Genomic DNA, 23697 nt, shown 5'->3' with positions numbered 1-23697 from the left:
GAACCATTTATTCAAACAGGGGAAATGGGGTTTGCACTCAGATTTACAGTGATGCGTGTACTTGTACAACGTGGTAGGAAAAAATCCAAGAAACCATTAGCAGAAATTAAAATGCATGTTGACAACTTGGACATCCAACTCAGGAAAAGGGGGAAAAAAAAAAAAGTCATTAAGTTAAGCTTCTGTAGACTTGCAAAAACTCTTATTTCCCAAATCAGGAGTATGGTGCTTTGGTTTGATGTACATGCTTATTTACTGCATGGGAATATGCTATCTAAATAGATATTTTTTGATGCGTAATTTAGAAAAATCGAGCCTTTTGTGCCCACTTGTTTCTGGAGAATAATTCCTACTTCAACAATTGCCACTAGGTACAAGCACGAGGTCTGCATCCCCACAGCTAAAGCTGGTGGCAGCAGAACACACATGAAATCTCTGCATGCTGGCCACAATGGACGGATGAGAACCCCAAACCAACAGCACTGAGAAGCCCAATTCAGTAAACAACACCCTCTTAACCTTTTGAAGAAAAATATTTTTGAGGGTACTTTTTGTGTACTTTTAGATGCACATTTCTTTTTCTTCAGCCTCCACCTCACAGACAGCTATAGAACCCCACTTTTAGGACAGCAGTAATAAGTCAGAAGTTTTGAGTTAAAGGGAGGAGTTGCTGTCACCCCCCTGTGCATGGGATCCAATTTCCTCAAGCACCTGCTGAGGAAAGAACAAATTAGGTGCTACCAAGTGCTTAACTACTTCCCATGTCATCAATGGCAACAAGGTAGCCTGCTGGAGGTTAATGAACAGGCTGTAACACCATAACAACAAATGCATCTATGCCTATGGAAGTTAGACATATTCCATGAATTCTGTAGCAGTGTGTGTTTGCTTAGGCAGGGCTTTCTAGGCTAAAACAACAATGGGTGATTAACATGATAATAGGAAGAAGGCTATACTCCATTGGCCGAAAGCTGACACAGCCAACCATATAAAAGGAAATAGTTTGGATTGGCTAGTTATCCCTAGGCAGCTCAAGAAAGTGTCCTCCTGGAGTTCATTTGGAAATGAAGGCTGTTAATGGAAAAGCAGCTGGATTTCTGCAGCACTCTTTCTGGGGAATCTGTTCTGGCAGACGAGCAGAGCACACGTACGTACACATGTCCTCTCAAACACACTGGCACACACATGCTGAGGGCTCCTAACTGCTAAAACAACACAAAACACAAAAACCCTTGCAAGAGCAAAATAGGACTGGGTAGTGATTGATTCATGTGGTCACATGGTCACCTTTAAAACTTGAAACCTCCCTCTTCCTTAAAACTTCAAAGCTGAGTTCTGTGCCTTGTCCAATGCTTATCTCAGCTACAAGGGTTCCCCCAGTAACTAGCTAGAGGACAATATTCCAGCCTGACTCTATTTCAAACCTTCAAAGTTACATTAAACACAGACAAATGATTCATTTTTTAATTGATTTTGGTGTTTCTGGAAGCTCCTTACTAACAGATCTGGAGACAGGATGTCTTTGTTTATCCACAGACACAGCACTAACTCCTCCACACCATTTCACAATCTTATAAAACACTCTCCTTGGCATGAGGAGCCCTCAGCAGATTTCAGACTTCCTCTCTGTGCTACCTTTAGCTTCAGCTGAGACCTGCGCATGCAGACAAGCAGCTCAAGCAAGGTGATGGCTCCCATGACAGGGCACCCCACTTGACATGGGGTGAGGTTAATAAATGGCCTACACAGGTCTCAAAATGTCTATAGTTAGATTAGCACCCAAGTGTATATACAAGAGGTGGAAGAGCTGATTTTTTTTTGGCTCATTAATAACTGCCCTTAAAAGAATGTCACAAAACATCCTTCTGTTGTCAGTAAATGGGGAGCACTAGTTTTAATACAACTATAATTAGTTGTGGTACCAAATATGATCTTCTACTACCATTTTTCTGCTTTATGAACATTATTAATGGATCAGTTCCCTTTTTTAGAGTTTTATCTTCACAAGTGGTGACAACAAAGGTGCCCACACTCAGAGGAACTAACAGAGTCTAGGTGATGGCATCTAGGTGATAAAAGAGACCAGATGAGCAGGCCTTCAGCTGAGAGCTCATTCCCCACAAATATTTAATTCTAGTCTTGGCACACAATTGTAGTAATAACAACAGAGGGTTCTGTTTTCTTTTCTGAAGTATCTATTGTTCCCATGGGTTTTCCAGACTATCCTCCTTTAAATCTGGAAATAGTTTCCTGTTCTACAAAGAAAATATTCCTCCATTCAAGGGGATTTACAAGGGAAGAGAAGGGTTGTGGGGGAGAACAAAGAGAAAGAGCTGAGTCCAAGAAAGCATGCAGGAGAAAAGAAACCAAATAAAGAAACACAATAGAGTTTATTCTTCCAACTTTCTATGCTATCTCCTTTCCTTCTTCACTCAAAATAACCTAGGTGGGCTAAAAATAGTAACACCATTCAAGATGAGAACTTAATGGAAGTTTAAGCATTTGCCACTGTCAATGTTAAACAAGCATGATACCTGTGGTACAAAATAAAGATACATCTGTGCAAGAGAAAGAACAGCTTGAAATGTGATTGTTTGCAGTATTAGGAAAAGTCTCAATACTAAATGATTAGTCAAATTTCTTAAGACATGCACATTCCTCTAGAATGTGGAAATGAATTAATAAAATGTATTCAAAACTGAAGCTGCTACACACAGAAGGATATTCAGAAAAACAGGAAAGCATCACCTCTAATGAGATCTTAATGTAATGTATAGAAGGTCTTGAACTATACTTGTGTCAGATACTGGAATAACTTTACCTATGATGCTCATATGAAAAAACACTTTCAATCCTATCCAAACAGAATGGTTCACACAAAACTATATGAATGAAACAAAACCAGATGTCAGAGAAACCTTTTACTACTAAGATGTATTTTATTTATTCCTCTTAGTGATGTCTCTTGCAGAAGACCATTGACTTGTCTTAAAACTCCTAGAAACAAATCCTCCAAAGAGGACATTGAAATATACACACTGCAAAAGCTGTGTCTGCTTGGAAATCTGTCTTGTTGATCAACATGAACTGATCCTAGGCAGGCATCCTAGAAACAAGCATGATCAATTTACAGGTATTTCTTCCTGTTTGTTGGCCATTCTAAAAATGGGAGGAAGACAGAATACAGCAGGATTTTTGAGGGTTATGTGCTTTCTTTCATTCTTATGGATTAAAAAACCAAGCCTACCAAGCAATTCTGAGTATTTTTCAATGTTCCTCTAGCTGCCTCTTACTGATCTTCAGAATAAAACCTAAAATAATTCAATAGTAGAAAATGAAAACAAAATATAACAACAATCATACTTCATTTGTGGTGCTATATACACTTGCACATATACACAAACTTAAATACCTACAGTAAAAAGGAATTGTTCAGTTTCTCCTGTTCTTTTTTTCTTCCCAAATACTCTTTATTCATCAAGGGCTAATATTTATTTTCTTTCTTTCCTTCACTTTGTGGTTAAATCTTTATTTAAGTCTTTTTCCTGAAATTCCTTTAGGTTTCCACACTTCCCTCTTCTATCAAAAAGTAAATAACGGCTGGTAAAGCGACTTCTGACATAGAAAGAAGTTACAAATTTTATATGTTATTATCATCTTTTCCATTTGCTCTGATTTCATTCTGCTTATTCTTATTTACTCTGAAATATATACCCACTACTTAAAAATCTAATCTACCTTTATGTTCCTTCTGACTGTACCTTGTCCTAATTGTCAGCTGCTTTTCTATTTAAGAAAGAGAAATAAATAAGGTGTTTTAAAAATGAAAACCCAAGAGTTGTGAGAAATAGCTCTTCTCTGAACACATGCAGATCACTCTATATGCACTGTACACTATAGATTGCTGCATTAAAGTGGTGTTTTACCTGTGTGCAGCACACTAGCAAGATGACAGAGTTCATGTTCAATTTGCTTAGTTTTGCTATGAAGCCAATGAAGTTAAGTAAACACTGTTCCTGAATGCAGAGATGTATCATCATTTAAAAGCCACTATACTTCTTTGAAAAGAATCCCTCTACCAGGCAAACACAAAGGGCATTCATTGCCTTCAGAGCCGTCTGTGAAACACCAAGAGTCTTCTAGTGAACTGATATCAGATTCAGGTCTTGTACCTATAATGAAGGGTAAGATAATGAACTATTCCTAATAACAATATATGTATTCCTGGGATGCTTATCTCTGGCATTAGCATATGTGCAGGCCACAGACACCAGTAAGGTACCATTTGCCACCATCACAAATGCTGATTTTTCATTATCTTCTACAAAGAAACTCAGAACTTCCTTCATGTGATGAAATTCAAAGCATTTACCTTATTGAAGAACTTAATTTTTTTTCCCTGAGAGAACAAGTATGGAAGCTGTCACTGCAAAGAAGGAGTTAAAGCAAGAAATAAGACAAAAAATTGCAATGTATTCTGCTAGCTGATAGGAAGGGAAAGGTAATTCCATAGGTGCAGCAATACAAATTACTCCTACCTAATAGAACACAGGTACTTTTCAAGAATTTAGAAGAAAATGAAGTCCTGAGGAGGAAGAAGGACAATAACCTAGCCAGACCTAGATATCACACCAAGGAGGGATATTTCCATTTCTCATTCTTCTGCAAAATTATTTACGTGTGCCTGGAGGCTTAGTCACACCCAAAGGGAACAATATCCAATGGTTTTACCAAAAGAGAGAAAACAAGAAAAGAAATCAAGCTTTCTATAGGATTGGCTCAGGAGGCTGTATGGGGCACTGTTCCAGCATGGCCATGCCCTGCCCAGCTCAGCTGGACACTGCTGACCCACACAGCCCCACATGGAGCAGGGATAACAGTTCCTGCCAGGGACACAGCCTGCACCAACTCCCTTGGAGCCACCTCCTCGGGACATTCTTAGGGCCCTCTCATACTTAGTGAGTCTCTGGTGTTCCAGTTGAATGGATGGCATTTTCAGGTGCTTTTAATTCAGTAAGATGTGTTTGTGGGTGCTTTAATTAGCAGATTGACATAAACAGGCATCTATGGCTGGAATTATTCATTAGGAGTTGGGTGCCTAATTTCCTTAGATATTTTTGAAAATCTCACCCCATCATGTTTAATTAAAAATGTCAGATGATATCAATACTCAAATGTGTCTGCTATTGGTCTCCTGAGAAGATTTCCAAAATCCACTTCTCATTCCATCTGTTCCTGACAGAGGAAGGACTGACTTGGCCCATTCTTGAACCAAAACGTCAACAAATAATTTTAAAAGACTATAAACTGCAAATGACATTAATCTCCTGAGTAGGCTTCTGGAACCTTATTTGGATCTGCATGTTCCCAAGTAACTTGTAAGCTAAGAAATGGGAAAGCAGGCTATCTGCAAAAAAGTCAAGGACAGCACACTTTTATGTAATCTGCATTAGACAATATCCAGACTTGCTAAGAAACTACTTATCCCCTACTGGCCCCTACAGAAGGGCCATGAAGCAGATTCTTTTAAAGTCACTTTTAAAATCATACACACACAAAAACAAGCTCACACAAATGCACACAGACCTCCAAGTAACCTCAAAACATTCACTCTGAAAGGCATTCCTAGGGACAAGCTCTTTAGCACAGAAGTTTAGGGTGAGAATTTGAGGGGCAGAATGGAGTTCACTACAGTTTCCCTCACAAGTTCCTATATCCTCCTGTTAGTTATTGTTTCCTTGGTAAGAAATAATTTCATTCCTCAAATATGACAGAATTTTTTGTTGTTTTGGGTACTCAGCATCTCCTTTTTTCATTAAATTACCCCAGCTTTTCCTGGTCTGCCAGTTAGTAGAATCAGAATTCATGGACAAACTCAATCCTCACTGCCCAGTGGCTCAGCTCTCTGCTGGTGAATCTAGGGCAGTTCTGTGGTGAAAAATCTGATGTGCTGCTATTAGGAATCAAGGCACCTGTGAGGCTGAGCAACTTCTGATTGTTCTATGTGAATTACTCTACCTTTCCTCCCATTTTGCTGAGGTTTTTTTAGTAGCATGAGTGATTTGATTAAGTGACAATTTAAAAAAAAAGAAATAATATCAAATCAGTTCTCACACTGAATGTCTACATTTTATCCCTCAGACACTTTAAAGTTCAGCTGTACTTACTCTGGGAACAGGGGACGTCTGGGTGCCTTTCCTTTGGCCACTGGTCTCTGGTGTCAGGTCTCGGTGGTCTACCTGAATGTGGCTCTCTAGGTCTTCAGCACTTTCAAATTTGACACTACACTCTGGACACCTCAGACTGCCACATGGCCTCTCGTTCACATCCTGTGGAGTCAAGCTCGAAGACTGTCCATTGGTGCTCCTGGTCATGCATCCAGCACAAAGGCCATAGGGAAGGCCATTCACATCCAACTTTACCAAGTCCTGCTTATTCCGGAACTCCTTCAAGCACAGCGCACACTTGTAGAGTTTTTGCAAGGCCTGGCCATTAGGCGATGAGGTTGCAGAGTTTCCTGCCAATTTCTGCATGTGGAACGTCCCATGAATTTTCAGCTCCAGGGTAGAGGTGACCGTCTGCATGCAGACAACACAGCGAAACCCAGTGAGGGAGTTTCTGAGATCTGGATGCATCTGGCAGTGCTCAATGAATTCCTCCTCGCTCTGCAGTGGCATTTTGCAGATCCGACACGTCCCTGTATCCAAACTCTTGCTGTGAGTGACTTTGTGCTCCGTCAGGGTCAGGAGCGATGGGAAGCGCTCCCCACAGATGGGGCACATGTAGTGCTTAGCTGGGCCTCGATGAGTCTGCATGTGCTCTCTCAGGCCATTTTCCGAGAAAAAGGTCCTTGAGCAGATATTACACTTGTGGCTACCTTTGATGAACTCTGCTTTCTTCCTAGAACAGTCATCCTCCCCAGGCCTGATGTTATGATCTCTCAAACGATGGTTCTGCAAGAGGACCTCCATAGTGTAAGCAGCACCACAAATGTCACAGCCATACATGGGCTCAGAAGCATCCACATCGTCCTCACTGGCTTCATGACTGTTGGAAGTATCTGGATTCTTTATTAACATGTTCTGGATATCTGCCCCTTCTGTCTTCTTATTTGTTGGGGTCATGCCATTAGCTGTACCATTCTCAGCACTAGCATCAAAAACACAATGTTTTTCCCGCAAGTGCTTTTCAAGCAAGATGATGGCATGAAAAGCTTTGCTACAAAACTTGCAGTTGTATTTTTTGCTGTGGGTTGTGATATGGCACTGTAGCTCTACCTCTGTGCTGAAGGTCTCGCCACAGAAGATACATTTGTGAGACTTTGATGGATTACCCAAGTGACTATGCTTCACGTGGATCTGGAGATCCACCTCCTTCCTAAAATCCCAGTTACAGGCTGTGCAACGATACATCTTCTTTTCATTGCTATGCTTGACTGCCAGATGCACTTGGATAGATACCTTGGAATCAAAAACTTCTTGGCAAAGGGTGCAGTGATACAACACAAAAGTGTGCATATCCAACAAATGTTTCTGCAAATCATCCACTGAAGAAAATTGTTTGTCACAGCTCTCACATACATAATGAGTGGAAGTTGTCATGTAATGTACGGTGAGATGTTGCAGCAGAGACTCCTGGGAATCAAAGTCTTCTTTACACTGAGGGCAAGACTGTTTCCTCAACAGCAACTCCAAATGCAACTTTAAATGGGTCTGAAAACTTTCAAAATTTGAGAACTTTAGATCACACTGATTACATGGGTATTCACCATTAGACACTGAGTTTACGCTTGCAGAAAGCCGCTGCCTTTTAGGGGAAGAGACTTCAACATCAGAAGAAACTGGACTCTGCTCTGCTTTTGACTTCTTATTGTGTGCCAGAGGAATGTTCTTGTGGTTTTCTTTAATATGCTTTGTAAGCTTCAGGATGGAGCCAAAAATGGGGGAGTTTGTGCAATAAGGGCATGAATAAACTTCCATAAAAGACTGTGTTGGCTGAATGACAGGGGAATCCAATTTTGAATTTCCTACATTGCAGTGGGTCTGCTGGATGTGCTCAGTCAAGGTAGCTTCAGTCAGAAAGCCCATGGAGCACTGGTTACAGAAGAAAGCATTGTTGCCATCTTGAGGGGTAGCGTTTGGGCCACAGTGAGTAATGCGGATGTGTTCCTGCAAGCTATTGATATCTGCAAACATCTCCGGGCAGTAATTACAATGAAAGGCAGAAATGTTGCTAAACTGCATCATGGGATAGGCATGGTTTTTGTGCACTTTTCTCACGTGTTCATTCAAGTTGTACAGTGTAGGCATGGAATCAAGGCAGATCTGGCACGTGTGGCTTTGCTGAGGTTTGTCTGCATGAATGGTCTTCAGATGGATCTCCAGAACGGCAAGGCTGTTGAAGTCACGCTTCGAGCAGTAAGGGCAGCTGTACGTAACTTTAGACCAGTTCTGGCCTTCCTCTCTGTCAACAGACCTGGTTTTCTTTTGTCCTCTCAAAGGCTTTAAGGTCGAATCTGGAGTGGAACCTCTCTCCACCGACGCGCTGGAGTCAGGCGTTGCGCTGCTCATGGATGCCACACTCCCCAGGACTGGGTCAGGGCTGATGCTGTGGTTGCTGGAGTCAGGTTGTCTGTGGCTGTCCAAGTGGCAATAGACTTCCTCCACTGAAGAAAACTGCTCTGGGCACATAGGGCACTTGTGTTTTTTGTTGGCATGGGCTTGATGAATGTGTGAGAGCAGCGAGTTTTCGTCTACAAATACTTCAGGGCAATGAATACACTGCAAATCTGCCTTCTCGGAAAGCTGTGGGTGGCGTGTCATTACGTGCTTCTCCAAATCTTCAGTCTGACTGAATGTCTCTTCACAGTAATCACACATAAAGTCATCCTTCTTCACCTCTTTCTCAGTCTTTGCCATATGTTCCTTGTTCTTTTTATGAGCTTGCATGTGACTCTGCAATGAGCTGGTAGATGAAAACCCACGTTTACACACAGTACACTTGAATGGTTTGCTGGAGCTGTGGGTTTTCAGGTGGATTTTGAGGTGGTCGCTGCGGGAGAATGCAGCCTCGCATTCGTGGCAATGGTACTTTTTATCCCCTGTGTGAAGCTTTATGTGGCGATCCCTACTCCTCTTGTGCTTAAAAAGCCGGCTACAGTAGGTGCATTTGAAAGGTAGTTTGTCACTGTGGATCTGCTCGTGCCTTTTAAGGTAGCTCAGGCGAATGAAGGACTTATCACAAAACTGACAGGGATACGGCAGGCCAGTCCCCCCTTCCTCCTCCCCGATGCCGAGATCACACCCATCTCCTATCATCTGAGTGGGTGATGCAACATCTTTGCTGGAGGGAGATGAAGCCACCCAGGAGAGTTGTGGGTCGTCATCACCATCTGTAATGGGAAAGCAGAAAGGAGATTAAAAACAATTCCCAGTGCATCTGTGAAATAAGGACAAAGCTCTCAACAACACTATGGGCTTCTGCTATTACAGCATTAAAAAAAAATAACTAAAAAAAAAGAAAAAAAACCGACAAACCCTCTTGAATTTGAAAGGAGGTTTGAGAAAGAGAAATAAAAATATATTTGTAAACATAATTCGCAAATATACCAAATATACCAACATATAGTGTTAATAAAAAGCATTTTTCTTTAGCAGGTTTAACACCTGTTCACTGTACTGTAAAGCAATAAACAATGAATAAAGAAAGCGAAACACAGTGTGCAATGAAGCAATACAAATATTTCAGAAAGCTACCTGTGAATTTGTGGGTCTGTTAAATGCTACATCAAGATGATTTTAAGTAATGTCTCCATTAAAAAAAATCCTTCAGTTCTGTCTCAAAACTGTGACAGAATGAAAGGCTGCTCAAAGGCAGAGTTGAACATCTAGGTGGGATGAAAGCATCAGATTTGGGAGAGCTCAAGAAAATCAGAGAAGAGATCCGCACCATTACCACATTTCCTTGTACAAAAGGTAATGTTGCCCTCTGGGTACAAAATCAAATAAATTTTTTAAAGCCTGGGAAAATCACCACTGGAGATCTCAAGACATCACAAAAGAATGAAGTTCAGGATAAACCAAAAATGGTCCAGCCTCTGCTTTAATAACTATTTCCTTTACTCAATATGAAGCTTTGAAAAATATTTTATAATTCCATATTACCACAAAGAAACACAGCACCAACTCCGGCAGCCCCACAGTCATTTTAGGAAAAATACATAAAATGTTGTCAGCTTTCATTAACAGAATTGTTAACAAGCAACAGAAGTGAGCGAGTTCGAATATCCTAATTCCAACAAACACAGAGATGTTGAACGAAACATAAATGCCACTAGTCTGATATCTAAACCACAGAATGAAGCAAAATATAAACTAAACCACAGGACAAAGCAAAAACAAAGTTCATGTAAATGATGGAAGGCGCTGACCACACAAATATTTGGAGATTGTAAAAAGGAGCCGGTTCTTGAGATACACCGTCCTTATAAAACATTTAATGTTCCTACTTCAGTTTTTACTAAAACAAACCAATAAAAAAGTCCCTAACTGTGCATGTAGGCTGCCACACGTGCACTCCTTGTGCCTGCCAACCACAGAGTCACCAGGACGAGAAGGCACAAGTACGGCGAGGAGCTCTCAAAGAAGGGCTCGGCTGATGAGGGCATCACCACAGCACCAGGCAGCTCCTGTGGCACTGTCTGCTCTGGCAAACACTGCTTTTCATCCCAGGTAAAGAAAGAGAGCAGTGGCCTTGGAAAAAAACTAAACCAAATTAGCACACCCCAAACAACTCTTCCCGCACAATGGCGATGTCTATTTTCCAGGTCAGGCATCCACTCTCTGCAACCCATGCTCCCAGGAGAGCTCTGCTCCCCTGTTTAACTTAACCTCCTGCTCCAGAGCAATGCTGGACACCAAGAACCTGCTTCTTGCTGCTCCCAAAATGCACCTCGACTCTCAGCAAGCATCCCTGCTTCTAAGACGCTCAAGGTCTTTGCACTCAACTAGCTCCTCCAAATCTAGCGGAGCCCAAGCCTAAAACACAGGCAACGAGCTCCTGATTTTTACATAAACTTTTCTCAGGCTTCACTCCCCCGACCATGAACGGCTCTCTCTCTGCAGCTGCAACAAAGCCTCGTGTTCCCAATTTAAGCCACCTCCGCCGCCCACCCCGCTGCCAGCACAGCTTTGCGGAGCCCCCCGGGAGCCCCCAGCCCCCGCCATCCCCCAGCTTTGCCGCCAGCCGCATCCGGGGCTCCATCCCCACGGACCTGAGGCCACGGGCCGTCGGAGGAAAGAGGCAGCCGGCTGCCAGCGCCCGGATTAGGGGCCCCGGGGAGGTGCCGGTAGCTCAGGGCTGCCTAATTCCCTCCTCTCACCAGCTGGGCTCCTCCAGGGGCAAGGAGACAAAGGGGAGCACGAGGGGGATGCTGGGCCTGAACTAGGGCAGCACATGTTGCGTTTGCTGCCGCTGCTGCTGTGTCTACGGAGAGGGGGAGAGAGGAGAAAAACAAGAGAAAAAGCACCCCACCATTTGGTAGTTACTGCTTGGGCTTACTGGCTGTAATTATAACAATTTTAAATGTCTGTTTGCAGAAGTGTTTGTAAAAACACGTGCATTTTAAATATCTGCCCCTCGCAGTCAGACTGCTCGTGCACACAGAGGAAAGGCTGCGCCCGAGCTCTCCCAGCGCCTCCACCGAATAAAGCTTCATTGTTTAGCTCGGAAACCTGAGATGCCATGGGCCAAATCCAGTGGTAACACAGGCTGGGCCAAGTGCTTTAACTTCCTTTGATCCATATGCACTTATGCCAACCATTACATTGGCCCACCACACAAATTGAACAAATCTCTAGAAAGTCTCTTTTTCCTCTGAAATGAACAGATCTACCTCAAAACACAGCCGAACATTCAAATAGAGCCAGTTCCCTCCAGCTGCTGCTCCTCAAACTTATTGGGCTATTCAGAAAACAAAATCAAAGAAAGCTGGTATTAGTATTACTTTGTGAGTGAAGCACAAAACCTTTGCTAATATAATTTGAATTCAAAAACATTAACTTTTCTCAGGTTGGAAAGCTGGATTTGTCATAAAATGGAAGTGTTTACATAGAAGACAAAGATCATCTCCTTTTGTTAGCTTCAGCTGGACCTTTTACCAATTTTCACGTTTAATTTCTAGATTCTTTTTATTCCAGCATTTTCTCACACATTTGCAGTTTTAAAAGAATTTTAGGAGAAACTTTAAGCACTAGAAACAACCTACCTGGATTTCTTACAAACAAGATACTAAATTACTAAACACCTAAACTGACGAAATTAGAGAAAACTCATTATCATTAATCTCTTTATGGAACGAATAATAGCTCTGTTAATTTTAACTTGCCATATTAAATTGAATAAAAGACTATAATGAACCGAGGAGAAAATTCTAAGGTATTTTACCACAGTAATATTTTAGTGGGAAGATATATTTTAGATGTGGTATGACACGTCTGGCAAAGATGGTTAGAATAATAATTCTACATTAATGCAGTCAAAGGAATGTAGCAGAATGAGAAAAAATCACTTTCAAAAAGGAGATTAAAGTCATTAAAATGGCTAATCCTGCAAAGTGGGACTGTTCTAAAATAGAGAATCACATGGCTGTGCAAGGCTTTTGTCATTTGCGCATAAGAGAATCAAAACAAGTATTAAAAGGGTAAGAAAATTCAATAAAAAGTTTAATTGGGAAAAAAAGAGCATTAAGGAAGCTTCAGGATGTCAGTAGTCCTCAGGATATATGTGCAGATCATGAAGCTTAAAGGGCCATTCTTGATAATCAATCTCAAAGTGATACAGTAATTTAGCAACTTAATGTTCAGCACGTTTACAGGACTGCAAGCATTTATCATCATCAGTGAGGAGCTAATTCCAGCCTCAATGCATTCAGTAGATGTATTTTTCTTTCTAAGAAGAACAATTTGGCCAAAATGTAGTATAAATCATACTTTGTTCTCTATTTATCTTCTAGATAACACAAGTCAAGTTCAGAGACATATTCATGAAGTTAAAACAATAAAATGAAGTCTTAAAAAGATGTGATCTCTCCTAGAAGGGAGACAAACGGCACATCACAGATTGCCAGGAGTAAGCAGCACTGCCACCTCAGCATACACTGCTGACATTGATATATTTATTATTCCAGAGTTATTTTGCTAATAGACATATGATCAACCAGAAACAACTTCACAGTGCTACAAACATCATGCATGCCCTCTCCCTGCCCATAGGTAGCTGGGAACAGTTCACTCCTGCTGAACTTTGAACAGAGCTTCATTTTCTTGCTCAGCTGCCCAGTCACCCAGCCCTGAGGGCCACATTCCTGGGCAGGAACTGCACAAACCCAAGCTAACCCCAGCTGGTTGCTTTTCCTCTTAAGAACAAAACACATGCACATTTGCTGGTCTGGACCTGGAGTTCGTCATTGCCTAAACCTCTAGTTCACCAACAGAGTATCATCAGGTCCCCCTCCATTGAAAAATCTCCCTGCTCTGTCTCTCCTACGTGTGGGGAATTCAGGTGGCTCTTCCACAGGGCCTCTGGGCATCCCTCCACCACACCACAGGCACACTGCAATGTGGCCTGTGCAGTACAGCAGGACAGTTCATTCCAATGCCACCAGCACAGATTGAGCACCATAGGGCCCAGGAGAGCCTGCACAACCAGCCCCAGGCATCAGAAAAAACAGGGTCTGGCCAAAGGGACATCTTTAAGACTCCCCTCCTGAGCCCAGAAGGCATCCCCATACAGGACAATAAACCAAGAAGGTCAGATCTAGAATGTGATCTTATTCTATCAAGTTTATTCCTCTAGCACAGAGCTAGTACACAAGAGAAATGCTTAAATTAACAAATACAAGACCCCAGAACTGATTGTTGAAGGAAGGATTGCTATTTAAGCTCAGACTTCTGGTTTTCTCTGAGTCCCTGCATGATACACAAGTTAAAGACAGTCAAAGCACTGAAAATGCTTTAAGCTGTTGAAAGTTGATGGAATTCTAGCACCCAAAAAAGTAACTTACTTTTGAAAACAAGCTTGGCATCATAAGACACACTTCTGAACTGTGCTCCAGTCCCTCATCTCCATAATAGCAAAAAGCCATCTGCTTCTCCAGGGCAAATTGTAGGGCTTAGTTCTGTATAGCTGTGAAAACCCTGAGACATCCTCAGATGGAAAGTCTAATAGAAATGCTATCAATTTCAATAATTATTATTATTGCAGATGCTTAACTATGAGAATAAAACACAGAGATTGAGGACTGACAAGTCCTCAGTACTGGTTACAGCAAATTTTGCATGGCTGCACTATGTATTAAAGCCAGGGATAGATCATTACAATGGATTACAGTAAGAACCTCACATAGCATACGCTGCTCATTTACACTGCAGTGCTGGCATGAAATAATGCAACTCAAGTTTACACAGCAAATGTTTTAAGCTCAACATTTTCAGTGCACTGTGACAGCTTTTTGTTTAATTTTTTGTTGGAGTGTTTAGTCCCATTTTCCTGCACAGCTCCCTCACAGTTATAACAAATAATTAGAAGTACCATTCATGTTCCAAACTCGATTTTTTTAATGCATTTATTAGCTTCAAGGAACATTTTTGTTCATTGTGTCAGAGAAGGCAATAGTGAATTGTGATCCACCAGCCCTTGTGGCAAGGAAGGTCTTGTACACTGACACTACATCTACCTCTGAATGGCACTGTCACTGCTGGGCTGCTACTGCACACTCAGCACACTTCACCAGATGGGAGCAGAAGGATTTATGCAACTTACTTACAATTATTCCTCAAAAAACATCATGCAACTGACCCCTAGAACTGCTTAACCCACCCTTAGCCAAGGCAGGGAGGAGGGCCTGGGAAGTTCACACTAGTCTGAAGAACTCTACACAGAACTTCACACTTCAGTGACATCAGCTTCTTCACCGAACAGGTCAGAGTTCTGTATTTTAAGGCATTAGGCTATTATATATATACATATATATATATACATAGATATATGTATATATATAGTTCAAAGCAAACATGAAACTGGATAAAAGTCTAAGAGGTGCTAATGTAAGTGGCACCAGAGGCAGTGCTTTCATTATTATCTCTAACTTGAAAAAAAATCGGTTATACCTAATCCCATGCTTATGAGGTAAGCATTTTTGTTGGACTAAATTACCAAAGGTTAGTGACTCTTTTCCCAGTTTCTCAGTTTTGCACTGCAATTCATTTTATAGTTATTTTTTTTTTTAAAAAGCAAGGAAGACGTCTGGCTCAATGGAAAGTATATATAATCTGATTTTCCTTCTCATGCAGAGAGTAACTTTGTATTTAGAATACAAAATCAGCACAAGATGTAGTGCAGAATTTCAAACACTAAACTTGCTGGGATGTCTGCCACAGATAAACTATTACATATAGACAGTTTAAACCTCGCTGTCTTTGTTTAAACCTTTCTGCAGTGATCAAAGACACATCTAATTAGTCTTTTTTATACTGCAAGTTAAAAGTACACAGTCTATTGAAACTTAGCTGATATACAGAAACTTGATAAGGCACAGTAATGCATGCCTGAGCTCTTGTCTCCCATTAGCAGAGCTATCAAGGCTCAGTAATGACCATTGGCAGGACGATCCATAATTCTTAGCAGATGATAAAATAAGTTATTTTTAACATTGTTTTTCCTTATGTCAAACAGTGTATTTTGCTGGTAACAAAAAAATTAACATATTAAAAAAGTTATTTCACACTTCAATAAATGGCATAATAGGGCTGGAGGAGAAAGTTTTATGTTAGATCTAGGAACAAACTAAATGCTTCCAGGGTTGAATCACTGTTTTTCTTTACTCCCTTTGGAAAAGCAGCAGATACTATATTCTGCTGTGCATCATGGACTTGGGACTGAAAACAGCTGCACTCTAATTACATGTAAAGTGTACCAAAACATTCCTTTTATCACAGACTGTAAATCTGTTAGCATCTGTCTCTCCTTTGTTTCTTCCACAAGATACAAGCTTGTTTCTACATTTTTCTCACCTGTAGCGGTAATTAAAATTCATTATAAATGAAAGGAGTGAACACTAAAACAAGTTCCTCTGTGTACAGTTCTAAACTCAAATTAGAAACAGCTGTTTGCTAATTCATGCAGTGATGTTTTGTCGTGCTCTGTGAATCAATAATAACTCACTCTATTCCTACCAAAATGTTAGGATTATATCTATATATTTCTTAGCAATTTGCTCCTCAGAAATATTCCAATGCACATTCAGTCTTTTTAAAATGAAATTAGAAGATGATACCTACAAAATCATCAATGAAATGACATGAAGATCTTAATAGCTTGCTGCTTCTGCTTACCCTGCTACCTAGAGAGCCCTGTGCCATTCTTGCCTGCTTTGATGCCTACAGAGCATTTAGCAAAAGGGCACGTTGTAAGGCAGATGTAGAAGAACAGAATTGTGTATGGAGTCACACAAATGCATCACAGATGCAACAGTCACATTGAGAGAAATTACAGAATTAGAGTTTCAGCTACAGCATCTACAACTTTCAAACATTAGGAATGACAAAGCCCTCAGGAAAAAAATCCTAGTAGAATAATTATTACTCATAATAATTAGTTATAAAATTAGTTATAATAAATGGTAATACTTACGCTAATTGTTAGTAATATTTCTACATAGCCAGAGTACAAACTTCATATGACCCCATTGGCCTTACACAATTAAATTCTGCACTTCTTGCTACTTGATGTCAACATTTATCATTATTTCAACACTTGATTATGCAAAACAAAGAGACAACACACAGCAGTTAAGAGCTGTGCTTGCTTTCTTTTTTATCTAAGCCTAGGAAGGCCAGCAGAGTGGATGCAGTGATCTGAGCAGCCCCCATGGCAGCTTTGCAGAGCCTGCCCTCCCCACAAAGTGAGGCCAGCCCACGGCCCTGCACTGCTCCTTTGCAGAGCCAAAGATCCATCCCAGAGCAGGGGAAGAACATCAGCCTCTGTGCAGGTCTCTGCAATGCATGCATTACTTCATGCATTTTCTCATCTCTAGACAGAGATAGTTTCCCTTCCTTGTGTTTTGCTGCTGTTAGCAGGGAGGGTGTTCCCATCCAGCACACACCTGAGAGAGAGAGACTGAGCTGCTCGTGGAAATGTGGCCAGTGGGACAGCCTTTCTGGTGGGATGAAATGCATGAGATAATTTCCTAGATTTACGATTTCCTCCCTCCCATTTGATCAGGCAGCTCTCAAATACAGCAGGCACCTGTTCTCAGGCTGTTTTGCTGAGTACCCTCAGGCACGTGCGGTCACACAGACTCAGCTCAAGCTCTTTCCCTCAGTTCATAACAATAGCACCAGAAACACAAACTAGCTGCTCTTTGAAGAAACTCAATGAATGCAGAAGCTGAAAGTAGAGACAGACTTTTCTCCACGAATGGACCAGATTGGTGTGATTTGATTTAATTTAATGCTTTATTGTGCTCATTTTCATGTTTTTGCATTGTACTTTCAAATGAAATCATCAATTACAATCCATTTAGCTCATTCATAAAATTCATTTGAGAGTCATATCCTGCACAGTGAGCAGCAAATCCTGGAAGTCAGCACTGACAAGGACAAGCAGCACTTTTCTTTCCCACAGGATATTCAGCTTGTGCAGAATCAAGTCAGAGCTCATTTTGATGGTGTGGGCAGCAGTCTGGAGAAGCTAGTGCCTTTAAAACTGGGGCAGTGGCAAACTAGGATGAAGACAGCTTTGCCAAGAGTTCTCTGACAATCTGCTGTCACTGCTAAGACAAATGGCTATCCGCTCTTGTGCTGGTAGAGAATATTAGAGTGGCCTTTCCATTTCTGCAGAGCTGTTTCCACTCTTCTGTCATGTATCAGCTGTGAGGCAAAAGAACCACTAGAAATGAGAAAATGGACCAGACACCAAAAACGCTCTGTGCCCTCTGGCTGGGGTCACCAGAAGTGACTGCATTGCTAGGACAGCTTTCTATGATGTGATCTTCAACTGATATTATGAGGTGACCTGACCTGTAAGAAAATGGGTTTACAGTCCCTGTCTCTAACAGATAAGTACCTTCTAGAGAACAGGATTCCACTTCTAAATGAGTATTTTCTTCTATCAGTGCTCAGTAGAAGAGAAGACAATTGGCATGTTTCAAACCTGAGAAAAACCTCCTGTTTCAAACCTCTGCCCTGCACAGAACTTTACTGCCAGGCTTTCCGGCCTGAGGAACTTAAAGCTGGTCATATTATTAGAGCAAGTTGCAGGGGAAAATAAAACCGGCTTGTTAAGTTAAAAAGAAGGAGGCTGTTCCAGACTCATTTTGATCTAGGTGGGAAAACTGTGATGCACTTACAATCTCAATGGGTTGATGTTCATGATGAATAGACTTAAAGCTGAAAAACACATGTTGACTGAAATTACTCAGCAATAAACAAACAGTGAAAACCAACAACATCCAGATTTTATACTACCTTCAAAGAAGAAGGGAAAAAAAGTAAATTACATGTGACAATATCAAGTAACCTGTTTTATAGCTATGCACACAGATTATTGTTCTGAATTCCAAATATGTTGTGCATTCACAGCAATCCCATTGAATTCAGTAGGAACAGCAGTTACTCAACACTCCTCAAAATTCAAGTGACATAAATATGAGATATAGCCAGTTCTACTAGAGATATTTTCAGAAAGGTGCATGTATTCCCTGTCCATTTAGTGAATTCAGAATTAAGATATCATGCAAACACCATGGAATGGAAATGAAACTGCACTTGGAAACATCACAGCTTCCACATGTCTAGTGAGTGTAGCCCCTCAAGGCCTCCATCTGCCTGGTTTTGGAGGGGCTTGTGTGCCCCAGTGACCCCAGTGGGTATCCCTGGAGCTGAAGAAGCTGCCTGCTCTATCTGACCCAAGACTGGAAATGGGGTTTGCTCCAGCTCAATAAATCTCCCATTCCTTAGGGATGGTGTGCATTAGGGCAAAGTACAATTAGTGAAGACTTTGGGTCTGTTAGTGAACAATTTTTAAGAAATTATTTAATTTAAAATTAAAAAAGAGCACCCACAAACGTAACAGCAAACTGGTAAATATGAGGCACATTCCCGACTATCATAAACATTGGTCATGAATCTGCACCATGTTTGTAACTGGCCTGAGGGGAACTGCATGAAACAGAGGTGGGAAGGAAGTTCTCCACTTATCAATACCTGACAGAAATAACTGAAAGGTTTAAAAAGAAAATAACTATAGGTTTTTTACTATGCAAGATGAAAGTCAAACAGCATGACGTGCCTAGGAGAGACATATTCTGTGCTGTATGGTAATGCGACTTCATTTTTTCTAACAGTACCCACCATTTTAAACAAGAAGGGACTTTTAAAATGAGCAAGCAAACAGACGCATTTGCCACCCAGTAAGATTGCTCCCGGTACACCAGTGTTTCCCTACAACAAACGTGCTGCATGAGAGTCCTTTCAAGTTTAACCATCAGTGACCCGGCATCTGTGATCTGAGGACTTGCACTGCACCACACAACAAAACCATCCGCTGAAAGCTGCTCTCTTCTTCCAATACATCTTTGCCCTTTTGACTGAAGGGCCCGATGACAAATCGTGCAACTGTGCTCTCAGACCTTCAAAAGAAAAGCTGTGGCAACAGCCAAGGTCTGTTTTCCTCAGGCTCACAACTCCATCGGTGCAGCTCAAGGAGGGATCCCACGCCCAACACTGCCGAGACCCCGTTCCGGCTGCAGGGGTCTGGCACCCCGTGGTGCCCACTGCAAGCACCTCAGTGTCATGGAGCACTGGAGATCCCTCCCCTGTGGGTACCCAGCACTGAGAGCAGCCCAGGCTGTGCCCCATCTCCTACACCACAAGCTTGCAAGAGACTTTTTGAGCTTCTCTAAATTCTTTAGAGGCTTCTCAGGTTGTCAGTCAGTAGCGACCACGCTCCGGAGAAAGCCTCCCGTAGGGAGGATGCTCATCAGTGCAGGCAGGCAGGAGGGGGGAGCGCAGCTGGGGAGCCAGAGCGAATCCAACCAGGAGCTGACAGCCCTCCAGCCCTGCTGCCCTCCTGCCAGGAGCCAGGCAGAGCCTGCCAGGAACCTCTCCTCCATCCGCGCTGTGCTCCCAGCCCCAGCTGCAAGCACCACGCTGCCCACAGACCGGAACGGGGGGGCACGTCCCTTAAAGTCCCCTGTGGCACAGACACCTTCCTCCTGAATTGTTTTAGTCTTAGGTGCTCATTTTCTCTATTTGGATGGCTCTAGTTTAACTAGCAATGCGGGTTTTCTTCTGACCACACGTGTGGTTGGTTTTTTGCCTCCCACAAAATGTGAATTGTACTATTTATTCTAGTTAGTAACTGTGCCTTGGCCACAGATACATGAGAGAGTGAATTTGTAATAAGGAAAGGTGCAGGGCACAAGTATTTGTTTAAATGGGATTAAAATTAGGGTTGGAGTGTACACTGAATCATCTCAATTCATCCCTGAAGACAAGAAGGGACAGCAAATGTCTTGGCACTTGCAAACAAATATCTGTTCCCACTGACTCGCTAACAGGACTTCTTCCATTTGAGAGCAGTCTCACACAGACATTGGCACTGATATCAGAGAATTAAATGAAATAAAGGGAAAAGTTATCATCAATAGCTTTCTCTCTAACTTTACCCACATGATGAGGACTGGTTATACTTACAAAAAAGTATCTGGGAATGTTAATAGACTAAACAGCTCAGTAAAAGGAATGAGGAGGTCAGGGGAGAGAGAGATTGAATTTATGCTACTAAAGTTCATCTTGACACTACAGCTACAGCAAGGCTTTTTACAGAAAGGTACAGGCTTTCTACAGAAGAGTCCCCAAAATTAAACATGGGTGGAAGCTGGCTGTGGATGTTTAGGTTAGGGGAACATTTTCTGCCCAGGAAAAATGGTCAAAAAATCAGAACTGAAAAAGCAAGAGACTAGATAAAAATTAAACAGGAAAAAACTCTCTGGGAAATGAGGCATCAGAGGTTTAAAAGACACACTTGTACCTCCTGCTCCAAAAACCATCTCCAGTCAATTAATGGCTGAAAACACACACTCCCCTACCATGGAAATGAAAAACTATTGTTTTCATAAACAACACAAAGAGTTTTAAAGCTCAGACCAGATTCATTTGCAAAAAGCCTACTGTCATAAATATACCTAAATAATGAAAACCACTCGCCACCTCCATGGAATCTGTTTGGTTTTGCTCTTTCCTGACCCACAGCCAAAGCTCCCTGCCCAGACAGGAGCACAGACTGGGCAACTCTGGTGTCTCCCACAGGACAGTGAGAGAACAAGGCTCCCCAGATACAATTCACATATTATTTACATGTTCTGTCAAGGCTTTTCTAGTATTTATTTTAGTTCTGGTCAATAAGACAAAATTTTTCATGACAGAAGAGTTTTCTGACCACAAATAAACTGCACTGCTGTCCAAAATAAGATCTTCTGCCCATCTCACCCTTTCCAAAACAAACAAAATTGGACAAATGAATGAAAAGTCAGTAACTGCTTCCTCACACTTTCAGCTGTGAAACTGAATCCCACTTCCTCCATCTCATAGCACGTGAAAGTATGAGTACTAGGAGTTATGAGTACCAGCCTTGACTCCTCATCTGTCCCAAACTATCTATCTGCATCTAGGGACTGGGGCCCTGGATTTCTGGGAGCTGATTTTAAAGACACCTTTTTCTGTTTGTTTTTTGGGTAACAATCTCATTATTTAGGATTATCATTCCTTGCATCTTTGGATTTTCTATGAACATAACCATAGTCCAGGACCTGCTGGCTACCTGACATCAGGAAGGCTGCAACATCATGTCTACTCTGAAGTCACTGTACACAGGCTTAAGAGGGACTCCACTTAAATTCAGTTCTTTGGCTGGAATTGAGATACTAGATTTGATCCGATTTTTTTCTTACTGTGTTGCTTTGTATCAAAACACTCATTTTGCAGTGGGTGGTGCCTAACAAAACAGAAGCAGAGGTGTGAGCACAAAGGAAACAGCCATTATAAATGCACAGAAACACCCCATGTCAACACATCCCAGCTGCCCAATATGTACAAAAGCTTTTAAAAAAGGACAAGTGAGCCATTATTTTAGTTTCACTGTATTTTCAATTTTAAAACATTTTACTAGCTATCTAGTGTTGTCAGAGAAGGTTCCATTGCTGGAACTCAAACTGGAAACTTCAAACAGCTGGAACTGGAAATCAAACACCACCTAACCATCCTACACAAATTCATCAGAATTTATGTGCAAAGTGTTATCAGGTAACAATATTTACCATGTACAGTAATTATGAAAAACTCTGAGATTGTGTAATTATGTATTTTAATTACATGATCTGATTAGGTTTTTTAATCACTTCATAAAAAGAAAGGAAATTCACTGAGGTTGTCAGAAAGTTAATAAAAATAAGGTAATTCACTGCAAAGGCTCACCATGGTGCCTTTCTAACTACTTCCTTGCTACACCCCACTGTGCCTAGGTATTGGAGGTCAACTATAAGTATTAATTTCCTTACTTTTATTAACTTTGGTGACAACATTTGTGCTCTTTTGGCATGGGTTTGTTTCATTAGGAAACACATTTAATTTAACTGGATGATATTTTAGACACATGGACTCCTCAAAACCAAGAAGCTGGGTGACCTGAAACCCATCAAGAGACTCAGCCTTGCCCTGTTCTGTCCTCAGGCCCCTTGGAGGGAAACTCAGGGAAGCCACTGTGTGATGTCCACAAGCACACCGAGCTGCGTGAGCCTCACCTGCAAAACCCACCCAGTTTAGCAGCATCACACATCAGCAAAGCCGCCTGGTGACATCAGGGCCACCGAGGCACACAGCAGCTACTCAGCAACACAGAGATGCAACTGCTGCAGGAGCCAGAGGCCAGGCCAGCCAGGCACCTGCCCTGGGCAGCAGGAATCACCCAGGACCCCAGCCATGAAATACAAGCAGCCCCTCAGAACCATCCTGCTGGCTGCTCACGGTGCAAAGCGGGCACGTGGAGGCACAGGGCTGGGGGCTGAGGGGTGCGAGAGGTGAGTCACCTTCTCCTGCTCCAGAGGCAGGACGCAGCACATCTGGTTCACCTCTGCAAAACATTTTTTCTAAGTTTTGGATGCAGTTCTGCTCTAAGGAAACATTTTGTTTATATCCAAACTGGGAGTCTATAATGTAATACTTGGCTATTGGATTCAGCAGCTCTGTTTTACTCATTTTTGGTTTGTCCTCTCCTTCTGCTTACCCTTCTTTATTTTTCTCATTTTTCTTTTTACCTTTCCACCCCCTCTCCTGTGATTCTCTGGGGAGAACAAATCACTTTGGGAAGTTTAATGGACTGACAAGAGCAGAAATTTAATTGGGGTGTGCAAGCACGGGCCAGGCACATCACAAGCAAGCACAGCAATCCATTTATTTGGGCTGCCCCACCTGTGACCCCAGCCAGGCCAGGCACCCCCTCTCTGCAGGGGCCATACAGGGAGAGAGGCCCTTCCTGCTCACATGGGACCTTGATGGTGCCTGCTTCAAGAGGAGAGGGCTGCCAGATGGTGACAAGCCAAAAGCAGTTATTTCAGGAGACTTTCTTTTAATATAGAAACAG

General features: G+C 41.9%; 1 protein-coding gene across 2 annotated transcripts in view; it reads right to left on the bottom strand.

Annotated features, from left to right (window-relative positions):
* The window catches only part of ZNF423 (zinc finger protein 423), a 159548-nt gene that overhangs the window by 87488 nt on the left and 48363 nt on the right, over positions 1-23697 (bottom strand). For both annotated transcript variants that reach the window (XM_062500123.1, XM_062500124.1), the window contains one exon: positions 6168-9391. In XM_062500123.1, coding sequence (XP_062356107.1) covers positions 6168-9391 — 3224 coding nt within the window. The remainder of the gene's footprint in view (positions 1-6167; positions 9392-23697) is intronic.

Source organism: Cinclus cinclus, chromosome 11 (assembly GCF_963662255.1).
Source record: "Cinclus cinclus chromosome 11, bCinCin1.1, whole genome shotgun sequence".
Classification (NCBI taxonomy): domain Eukaryota; kingdom Metazoa; phylum Chordata; class Aves; order Passeriformes; family Cinclidae; genus Cinclus; species Cinclus cinclus.
The sequence above is the reverse complement of the archived record's forward strand: the minus strand, read 5'-3'. Positions and strand labels throughout refer to the sequence as shown.